Source organism: Eschscholzia californica, unplaced genomic scaffold, assembly GCF_041429995.1.
Source record: "Eschscholzia californica isolate CP2 unplaced genomic scaffold, dmEscCali1.0.p SCAF_4, whole genome shotgun sequence".
Classification (NCBI taxonomy): domain Eukaryota; kingdom Viridiplantae; phylum Streptophyta; class Magnoliopsida; order Ranunculales; family Papaveraceae; genus Eschscholzia; species Eschscholzia californica.
The window spans coordinates 44,154,342-44,165,605 of NW_028238461.1; the positions used below are offsets into that span (position 1 = coordinate 44,154,342).

The 11,264-nt window shown below is 34.3% G+C and overlaps 1 protein-coding gene across 1 annotated transcript; it reads right to left on the reverse strand.

Annotated features, from left to right (window-relative positions):
- Nucleotides 1-6,524: 6,524 nt before the first annotated feature.
- LOC147544985 (cyclin-D3-3-like) lies at nucleotides 6,525-8,364 on the reverse strand. Its single transcript, XM_086637797.1, has 4 exons — nucleotides 7,612-8,364; nucleotides 7,326-7,527; nucleotides 7,097-7,227; nucleotides 6,525-7,005 (listed from the first exon to the last, which is right to left on the reverse strand). Exons 1-4 carry the CDS (start codon nucleotides 8,119-8,121, stop codon nucleotides 6,790-6,792), a joined length of 1,059 nt encoding a protein of 352 aa, XP_086493923.1. The 5' UTR covers nucleotides 8,122-8,364; the 3' UTR covers nucleotides 6,525-6,789.
- Between the last annotated feature and the right edge of the window lie 2,900 nt (nucleotides 8,365-11,264).

An 11,264-nucleotide genomic window follows, 5' to 3' on the forward strand; every position in this document is an offset into this window, starting at 1 on the left:
AAACAAATAATTATTCCTTATTTACTAGTACTTTGGGCCCCCATAGTTGAGGAACAATTTATTTTAGGGTTTTGGTCCCATTAGAAATAACTCAAATCACGGGAGGAGAATGTGTATAGTATGATTTGAAATTACAACCCACTCTGCATAATTGTACCAACAAGCTCATCATCCTGGCTTTTCAGGTTTGATGGCTCTAGTCACACCTCAAGCAGGTGTATATGGAGTGTCAAGTGCCCAAGGTGGTAAGGGTGGTGGTTGTGTTTTTCTTTGTGAATCATTTGTAGTATGACTTATTATGTCAAAGGTACAACTGTCATTGGTAATTTTAAATTGGGTTCATAATAAATTTAGTTAGGCATATAGTCATAGATGAGTCAAACAAAGTTACATATATTCATTTATGATTGAATAGCAAAATAATCAATGTTGAAAAAGGGGAAAAAACCCAAAAATGTGTCTAAAGCATTTATGATAGAGGTGCGCCCCATCCTTTTACTCTTAGTCCATATTTCTCTTAGCATTTCCTGTGGGTCTCACGCTGGCCTGAGTCTGTGTCGTTCAAATCCAACACGGACTAGATCCATTCTGATGCAGGGAGATTTTCTAAAAATAATTTAAGAATCTTGAATGTCTTTAAATCTAATTATTTTAGTAGTATAATACTTAGGTTAGTAGAGAATGTTATTACTTTTAACAGTTTTATATATATGAATAAGTTTTAGATTTTTAGTATTTTAATTATTCAGAAGTTGTTAATTCTAGTTCGATTATGTTTTAGTTTTATAAATAAAATTATGTAGTATTTGTGTTTACTCTTGTGAGTTTCGAATTTTATAAGTCTTATGGTTGAGATCTAAAATTTCGCTCCGAGTTTTTCACTGCATCAAATTCCGAGTATCTTCAGACTGCCCCAGCCATACGGTACACAAAGAGAGAAGCGGGCCAAGAGAAATTTTGGGGCAGCCAGAAAAAGTTGTAATGGGGAAACAAATGTCATAAGAGCAAGTCCAATCCCAGTCTGTCTTAGGCCGAAAAAACCACTTTTTCACCTAAAATTATTGGCCTCAGCTCAGCCTCTAAAATTCAGCTCCAGCCCCAGCCTCTCTTGAGGCCGAAAATTTGTTCATGTGGGAGACGCGTGTGTGGACTTTTAGTCGGTGTGCGAAAAACGTGTGTGATTTTATGCATATATAAAACACGTGTTTGAACTATTTTCGAAATAATATTTTTTTTTCCAAAGTTGAAAATATATTCGGGGACCGACATTTGGTGGGATGTATTTTAATTATTAATATTTAAGTTTTTCTAGAATTTTAAAAAGAATTAAAACTAATTAAAATTACAAATTTATTATTTACATTAAAAAAAGATTAAAAAAAAAAAAAAAAAAAAAAAAAAAAGTAGATCCTAGCCGTTGGATTTTATCCAACGGCTAGGGGATGCCCCCCAAGTGACCGTTGGGGCCCCAACGGTCACTTGGGGCCTCCATTCAGTCGCCCCTAATGTTAGGGGCGACTGAATGGCCGACCCCAGCCTCCGCTCCAAGCGGCTGGGCTTGGAGCGGGGGGCTGAGGCCATAAATTTGAATTTATGGCCTCAGCCCGGCTGGGGTTGGACATGCTCTAAGAACAAAATATCAAGTAGAAAAGTTAAAGTAGAAGCAAATTTATGACCTCAGCCCGGCTGGGGTTGGACATGCTGTAAGAGCAAAATATCAAGTAGAAAAGTTAAAGTAGAAGAGTTGAAGGGTCAAAGTGTCAGAAGTAGTGTAAATGCATTAGAAGATATGAAATATAAAGCACTTTTACTAATTACATGAGAGGAATGTCTTACCATCCCCATGAATGATATTTTAAAGAGACAACAACACTTTCTCTCTCTATAGACTTCTTCACCATTTGATGAAACACAGGGAAATAAAAGCAAAAGCAGGGAAAGAGGGGAAGCCTATTTTCTTGTCTTTAATTTTTTTTAGCTTTACATCTGTTTGAAATGAAAGAACAACAACACTTGAGAGAGATAGAGAGATAGAGAGATAGAGAGAGAGAGAGATGAGTTTGTTACATGAAAAGAGGTTTGGTTACATTGTGGGTCATATAAATAAGGTGAGGTGGTCGGGGTCAAAAGAAGCTAATCCAACCCATCATATTATTCCACAATTATTTGAGTGGGGCCTTTCCTTTGTTTCCCCCCCAACAATATGATTTAAAGCTCCCACCATAAAAAGTCCTAGTAAAAACTTTAAAATAAATTTCTAATGAAAGGAGCTATGTAATTGGTAAGAAAGTTATGGATGAACTTACACAATTTGATCACTAGAATTGACTGCCTTGTAGCATGTTTCTAGGGATGAAAAGAGGGTTTGCCGAGATTGGAGAAGAAATATGAATTAGTTGCGTCGATTTTAAGTTTATCATCTTGAGGTATTACAATAAATACTTTGCACCATTGTAATTGAGTTTACTGGAAGTTATCTCATAGTCTCAAAATACTTAGGAAAGATGGAACTTGAATTAGCGTGAGTACATCCTTAAGGAGTGTTCTGGTTTTTTTTTTTGGGTTCTTATAGACGGGGTTAGAAAAAAGTGTTCAATATCTAGTAAATTTCCACATGAGCTGCAAAATGAACACAATATAAAAAACTATTGAGGTTCGAACTCAATAAACCAATGAGTTCTTTCAACACTCTTTTTTGTTTCTAAAGATAAAGTTTGTAAATTTATTAAATAGATCCCACAAAATCAAAAGCTAAATGTTCACTAATCATATACAGTCTTAACTTTTCACCTTTTATGGAGTGGTGAGGTTTGGTAGCAAAAATTCACATCAAATTGAAATCTCTCTCTTTTCTAACTTGTGTCCCCACATTCTTTTATGTTTTTCTAATTTGGGGTCTTCAAATTTGTTCCCACCAATTGTACTTGTCAATAATGAAAGACATAAAACATTACAAAGTCAAACACACTTTTATTACATCATGAAACTCTTATTAAATCTAAATCTGTCTTCTTGTATTACGTTCATAATCACAATTAACAAATCCATAATGAATTATTAACACTACTAATGTTGCCTTAAATGTTTTAATGATTTCTTGCACCTCCTAAACTTTTAATTTAGATCTCTCAATTAGATGAGACCCACTTCATTTTATACCTAGAATGTCGTTGTTTTATTATTCAAAAAAACATTCATAAAAATGAAATATGACAATACTATGAAACTTTTATAGATTTAATTGTTAAAAGCCTGTAGGCTAACGAAGAAAGAAATTTCTTCAAATAGAATTTTGTTAAGTGATGTTAATGTCCCGCATGATTTACAAGTAGTATAATTAGAATTAGAGAGATGCTAGAATCACAAAAGATTTTGACAAAAAAAAATTCCCAGCTGATGTGGCGGTTGTGATTTTCATCTCTCAACGGCCTAGATTTGGTCAAAGTTTGAAACCACACCCGCCACATCAGCTGGGAACCTTTTTTTGTCAAAATCTTTTGTAACTTTATCATTTCCCTTAGAATTAGGTGTGTCCCAGATCCAAAGCAGCAAAAGAGGTCGTTTTAGGCTCCATTGTGATTAAGGGTCTCACGTTTTAGATATCGTCTGTCACTTTCGAAATAATAATTAGATCATGTGCAATAAGTTAACATGCCAAATCCTTCCTAAAATACTAACAAGAAGTTTATTTATTTTTTCGTAACATGCATTATATGGAACCTTGTTTTTATCTTCCCTTATAACGATTTTCTATAAATGATTAATTTACGATCGTTTGTTTTATGACGCTGCAACTTTAATATGTTTTTCCCATCTTGTACCCTAAAATTTTACTTCTTGGGGAGATGTGAAACCAACAGGATCTATTATTCCAATTGTTGGAAGGAGATGACTGGGAAACCACCAAAAATATTTAAAAAATTGGCTAAATTATAACAAAAAAAAACTTTTGTATTAGTTGCATATTGATTTTATTAGTCCAATTATCAAATGAAAATCAATCATTTTGGCACAATTGTTAGATGGGCTAAATGTTCATGGTCTTATCCTAGTAGTAAGAAAATCAAAATATGACTAGAAAATGATGTCAAGATATTTCTTAAGAAAATGAAGGCAGAAGAAATCAGATGGGAAGAGCTGTAACTAGTGTCACTGTGTCAGTCAGTAAGAACACCAATTAAAAAGAAGATCGACTAGAGAGAAACAAGAAACCTCAAATTATGGTCTTGATCCTTGATTTAGGCTTTTATTTGTTTACTTGTAACCAGAGTAAGATCTAGTGGGGGTCCTCTGTTTTTTTACTTTGTTTTCAAATTTTTATACTATTAAAGAGGAGAGAGTGAGAGGCTTATTTTTTGTTTATTGTGGGATGAGTTTAAAAAGGGCCGCGGCTTTGGGGAATAAAGAAAATTCTGCGGGGAATAAAGACTTTTTTTAAAACTAGTCAAATAAGATTGACTTTTTATGTTTCTTTTTATGTTTCTTTTTATTGCTAAGGGGCTTCTAATTTTAGAAGATGCTATAAAAAAGTTCCTCCATCTCATCACCTCTCTCTGCCACTTCATCTTTTCGACACCTCATCATCTTCTCCGGCGAAAGTCGCCGGCGGGCCAATTTTCCGGCCGGCGACCTTGAAACATAAAAAAAAAACTTTTTTAATTTTCTCTCTCCTCCCTCTCTCTTTCTAATTTTTTTCTTTTTTTTTTCTTTTCTCTCTCTCTCTAGAATAGATCTAGAGAGAGAAGGTATGTTCGTGAGAACATCTCTATAAAAGGTCAGAAACTCCTAAAATAAGTATATAACAAGATACTGAAACAAAATCAGAAGCTACTATTTCAAAACCACCTATCTGAAATAAATGGTTTTTTGGGTCATTTAGATTGTAAAACTTCACCGTCTCTAAGCTAAAGCTAAAAAAGTACAGAAAAATTCTCATCCTCATGCAACTTGGATTCCCCTTGTACCCAAGCAACCAGCAAACCTTTGCTCAAATCAAGCCTGCAGCTTGAAAACCCACCATGTTTTAAGAGCTTATAGATAGAGTAGAGAGAGATAGATTACATGGATTGGTTATGGTGTGGTCCAAGAGAACAGACCAAGACAACTGAAATAAACCCTTTTTGGCAGTGTTACAACATGACAAGCACCAATTCTTTGGTATGTATCTGTTCTCACGAACAGACCCTTGAAGGTCTGTTCGTGAGAACAGACCTTTTCTCTCTCTAGATCTATTCTAGAGAGAGAGAAAAGAGAAAAAAACTAGAGAGAGAGAGAGAGGAGAGAGAAAAAAAATTTTAATTTTTTTTTTTTATGTTTGAAGGTCGCCGGCCGGAAAATTGGTCGGCCAGCGACTTTTGCCAGAGGAGATGATGAGGTGTCGAGAAGATGAAGTGGCAGAGAGAACAGATGAGATGGAAGAGAACTTTCAAAAAATGTATTCTATTCCCCATAAAAATTTATTCCCCCGAGAATTTTCAAAAAAATCTGGATTCCCTCGAGAATTTATTCCCCGGAGAATTTTCTTTATTCCCCAAAACCGCGGCCTTAAAAAGAGCTCGAGACTGATCACATCTTAACTAGGGAAAAGTATAAGGTTAAGGACCTTAAGGTGAAGGGGCGGGGGGGGGGGGGGGGGGCACCTAAAACTGAAAAGGCAGTGTTAAAACTTTATTTTATATCAGTTAGTATAAATTTGCATTCTTAGTTCTTACCATGTAAACATTATACATTTTTTTTGCATTGTTAACATATTTTATATTAAGAGAATACCTATTTGGCCCCGAAAATGGGATCGACGGTAATTTATATCAAGACCTCATGTTTTATATTTCGCATGTAAATTGTTATCCGATTTATAGATGATAATCCCTCAACTTATGAATAAGCTCAAGAAAAAAAGAAACCCTGAATGGAAATTTGAGATTGTACTAGAAACCTTCTAACTCGTGATAAGGTACAATAAGAAACTACTTTTCGAATATTCCACATATTATATTCGACGTGAACAAAACACGTTGGTCGCTGGATGAAACCTCCATTTTTCCACCAAAGATTCATTAGATGGATAATTAGTGTACCTTATTAAAGTAAGCTTAAACCTTGACTTCAAATTAAAAAAGCCAGCATAGTACCACAAAGATGTAGTCAAGGCAAGAGGAACATAAGTCAAAGGTCAGCGGACGTAATTGCAAATTAGTTCAATCGAGGGACTAAACAAACAATTCATGACAAAACTCAGGATTTGAACTTAATTTGAAAGCTAATAGCTTACAAGAGTACTTCCATTTTTGAAGTTCGAACTAGTTAACTAGAAAGGATGACGGATCTCCCTATCCGAATCTAAACCATTAGATTTCCTTCTTATTAATCTTCCAATCTCTATGAAATCCAATAGATATAATTGTAGATTGGATATACTAATTTCTGATTTTCAAAGTGGTATGTGTTCTTTTTTTTATGAACAATCAAATTACACGAAGAGAAGAGATCAAAATCAAATTAGATTGATAGATAAAAAGAAGAGATTAAGAAAACCCAAGTCTTGAATTGTATTCATAAATATGAATTACTATCTGAAAATTTGAGCCAGAGACAGGGTTTTATATATGACATTATCTTCATTTCTCTCTGTTGACAAAATGCCTACATTCTCTGCTTTCCAAATCTCTAATGGAGATACATTTTCTTATCTCTTTTCATATTGGGTTTGTCAAAAGATACAGAGATTGGATGCAATTCAACTCAGAGTAATTCATAAAACATATACAAAAAAAAGTTCAACTAGGGCTTCTAAGAATATTCAAGAACACTAGTTCTAGTTTTCTTCAACAGAGGATGATGATCTGGTGATGAAGCCACTACCCATGATTCATTTGATCTATCAGAGCTGAAAGAAACATCGATCACGCCATTTGGGCTAGACGGAATCGATGGGTATTTCCGTTTGCTGCAATGGCTGATTGAAATCCATTGTTTGATGAATTCATAGCAATCATCAATTTCTTCCTGCAACAAAATGCAATCAATGAGTTCTTTCTTTCTTTCTTTCTTTCTTTCTTTAATGAGGTGATTAAACAATGCAAAGATAAGAACAAACCTTGCTGATTTTGAAAACACCCATAAGTTGATTTTTATAATCGATCTGATTATCTGGTTCAAAATGATCAATTACATGTAGAATTATTCCAGTAGATAGTATTGATGGAAGATAATGAACAAACTTTGAATCTGAAATCACAAACAATAAATACTCATATGTTAATGAAGATGAATCATAAAAAGGGGAAATTTTTATTTTGATTCAGTAAAATTGTTCTTTTTTTTACCAGAAACGATTAAGAGAAGAAGGTGTTCAAATCTTTGAAGGAATTCCCAATGAAAATTGTTCTTGAACCCTAGTCTTCTTAAAATGTGATCAAAAAATGAAAGTGGGGTAACTGGATTCATCCTCCATTGAAGTGTTGAAAGCACCAGAATCTCCATTTTCTGAATCGTCTTTGCTTCAAAAAGATATTTAGTTTCTTCCACCTAAAAACAAACAAAAACCCACATTTTAAACCTGAAATTTTTAACAAAATCCAAACTTTAAAAGCAGATTTAAGCATTGTTTACCTGTAAATCTAAGAGAAGTGGAACTTGGGTTTCTTCAACCTTGGCAGCTAGAGAGAGACAAGCTACTGCAACAAGTTGAATCATCCATGGTTTATCTCTCTGGAAATGAAGAGTTGAAAAAAACCTATCTAGATAATTAACAGAGAGAATAGCAGTAAGAGAAGAGAATGAATAATGGGAAATAACCCTTAAAATCCAATCTATAGCTTCTTTACGAGCTGATTCAAGATATGGGTTGGACTCAAGATTAGTGAAAAAGAAATGGGTTTTTTGTTCTCTAGAGAGTAGAGAGAGAAACTCTTCTTCATCTTCTCTCTCTAAAAAATCTTGTTCTACTAACAAGATAGAAGAAACCAGAGATGGGTTTGATTGATTATTATTATTATTGTAAATCTCAGTAGTTTGTGTTTCATTTGATTCCTCCCCTTCCTCCTCCCAATGTTCTTCTTTGCAAAAAAGAGAATCGAAAAGAGAGAAATTGGTTTGAACTTGTTGTTGTGGATCCATCATATCCTTCTTCTTCTGAGAAGAAGAGGTTTAAGCTTTTGTTCATTACTTCATTAAAACAAAGTGAAGAAGTAATAAAAGATGAAATCTTAACTTTCTCTCTCTATTGTCTTTTGAGACAGAAAGGTAGAGAGATAGAGATGGACAAAGAAGAGGGGATTATATATTTATTTATTTTTTGTTGAGAACTAAGAGGGGATTATATTTGATTGCAAAAAGTGTTTGAAGCTTGTTTATTTATGAGATTTTTTTGGTTCAAGGATTTGATTAATAAAATAAGATATGGAGTGGCGTTGGCGGGCAGGAATGTAACGGCACACAGTCCGAGCCCCAACCTCATGAAAAACCCACTCAAGCAAAACAAAATGGGAAAAATGCTACAATCATTTATTTAGTTTTGTTTTTTTTCCAAGTCAAATTAAATTTTGACTCAAAGTTAGAATTGGTTTCAGGTTAGCAATTTAGTTTAGTTTTGTGTTTGATTCGCACGAACAATGGCATTAAATTGATTTTTGATTAGTTTGATTCAGACATGTCGAAATTGCAGCGTCGGACTCGTAAAATTTTGAGTCCATTAATATTTGCGAGAAAAGTCTCTCATAGAATAACGGTGAACTAGTAATGAAGAATAAGATGTTTAAATCTTTTCTACTTATTGTCGGTTGATTCTAAATTAGAACTTAACATGGTGTAACAGTTAGGTCCGCACATGCTAGGTCTAAGTGGATTTGAGTGGGTTGGTAACTGAACCGAGCGTTACTCGAATTAGCTTCGCATACTAAAAATACATAACTGAAAGACTTGATTTGATATATGAATTTATTTGATCGATTACTGAACAAAATCAAATCATAGTGTATTTTATATATTATATATATAAAAGTATACTATGATGGATGGTGGAGATTCAACTTTTTAGTCAGTACATCAAAGCACGTTCATTTTAAAAAATATCATAAACCAAAACAATCCTAACCTAACTAACACTTTCTTTCTCTCCTTCGTCCCTTTGTTCTTTATTTCCCACTCGCCATTTGACCATCTTCATCTTCAACTGGACTCTTTTTTTACTTTTAACCACATTTTCTTCGTTCTTAAATCTTTCGCTTTTTCTTTCTTCTCTAAGAATCCTCCTCCATGACTCCTCCTTTTACAACACTACAACAGTTTTCCAAGCCCACAACTCCTCATTTCTAGTAGCTTCATTAGTTTTTTTTAGTGTTGGTAAAAAGTTAGTTACCAATCAACAAGTTTTTGGTAAAATTATAGTATATTTTAAAGTCGTAATCTCTTGTTGAAGTATAACTTTTTGATCAAGTATAGTGTGGTTCAGTAATTGAATGAAACCACGAACGAATTAGCTCGGATTAAATTATTCAACACCGAACCCTTCAGATCGATTTGTTGATAGGTCTCAAATGTCAATTAGCGAACCACCGTACAACTCACTCAAAAGAGTTTTGTCACCTGAGTCCTGACGTGAAAAGTCGCCACGAGTCTCCTAAGAACCTTGAGCTCAAGACTTAAAGGGCAACACAAGGGTGTATTTGAGTCAAACTCGGAAGTATGCTCGCACCTTGAGCTCTGCCTGAGAGAAAAACCAGCTACTTGGAAAGCTAGATATGGACAAAATTCGATTTGCCTTACTTCAAGATACAATTGCATGTTATAATTAGAAAGATTCTATTCATAGTCCTGCGGTGTGACCTCCTCTATGTTGGTGATTCACTATCCCCGTTCAATCCTATATAATTTACAAAGGTTTGCCCCCAAAAGTAATCGGGTAGTTCTATAGGCATCTCACCATTTTGTTCTAGGCGCCACATTTGCACATTAATGTGGTGCAAATTTTGGGTCGGACAGGGCGCCTAGAAGAATAATAAGGGCGCCTATAGAACCATCGGACCCTTAGGTTTGAAAGGGTGGTAAAGTTAGATGTAGGAGTGAAATATAGAGGTAAGCCTATAAGGGGTGGGTGGTCACACAAAAGGACAAGACGGAGTAGGAAGTAACGAACAGGTGTCTATTAGTATGACCTATCTATCTATCTATCTATCTATCACTTATTTGGATTATTGACATCCAGAAGAAGAAGACTCGAACAGCACACACCCACTACCCCCCAATGCCACCGGTAGAGAGAGAGTTTGGAACCCTAACCTAATGAAGCTACTAGAAATGAGGAGTTGGTAGTAGAGGTATTTGGAACCCTAACTTCTTACCATCTAAGCAAATGTTTTTTTTCTTTTCCTCTGATTGCCTTCTTGACTTATACAACTCAGGGAATGATGAAAGAAGATGGTGTTTGTGATCAAATGAGTTCACGAGTCATTATAGCAAGCCAGTCGAATGATAAAAACTATCTTCCATATAAAGAGAGACATAATATTATTCATATTATATATCACTTCCAAGTGGGGGCCTTGCTAGTTCAACAAAAAAAAAAAAAAGTGGGGGCCTTGCTCTACATTCATGAACACTATGATGGTTGACCAAGCATGGCACTTTATCTTTCATAAGTGCTTTACAAATTAAGAAGAAACAAATGGCAATTCTATACTTACAAAGTTCTTATATTTTTCACACTTGATAAGTCAAGATCATAAGTCAGAGAGGAAACTAGTGAAAGTTAAGTGGGATATTAAAGTAATATTGTGTCATTAAATTAAGTTAATTGACTTCATTGACGACCTTAAATTAACCCATGTTACTAGATTTGATCTTGGTTTATGTTCTTAAAATTTGAATTTGAAACCAATTGTGTTTGCTAGTTATATATATATATATATATATATGCACCTTGGAACAAACAAGATTAATTTAAGGTTCTTTTTTAGTTTACTTACAAGTTACCACCATAAAGAAAATACCATTTTCCTTATAAAATTTAGTAGGTAACTTAAAAATAGGGCAACTAAATGATGAGAAATGTTTGATTAAAGACATTGGTAAACGGTGAAATTGCAGACGCTTAAGTTTGATTTCAGGGTTAAGCTTTCTATTCTTTCCTTGTAGAAAGCAAATTGCCCTAAACAATTGCTAGCAGTAGAAACTTAATGGTCTTACCGAACATTCCGAGATTTAAATACATTGAGATTCTGCAGTACAAACCCAATATTTTGACTGGTCTAAGAGAGAAACCCAAG

What these genes read in the sequence shown, in the direction of transcription:
- LOC147544985 (XM_086637797.1), bottom strand. Translation starts at nt 8,121, where the DNA reads ATGATGGATCCACAACAACAAGTTCAAACCAATTTCTCTCTTTTCGAT. An exon ending in TCTTCTCTTAATCGTTTCTG is followed by an intron (nt 7,228 to 7,325) that starts GTAAAAAAAAGA and finishes TTGTGATTTCAG; the next exon opens with ATTCAAAGTTTGTTCATTAT. An exon ending in GTGTTTTCAAAATCAGCAAG is followed by an intron (nt 7,006 to 7,096) that starts GTTTGTTCTTAT and finishes ATTTTGTTGCAG; the next exon opens with GAAGAAATTGATGATTGCTA.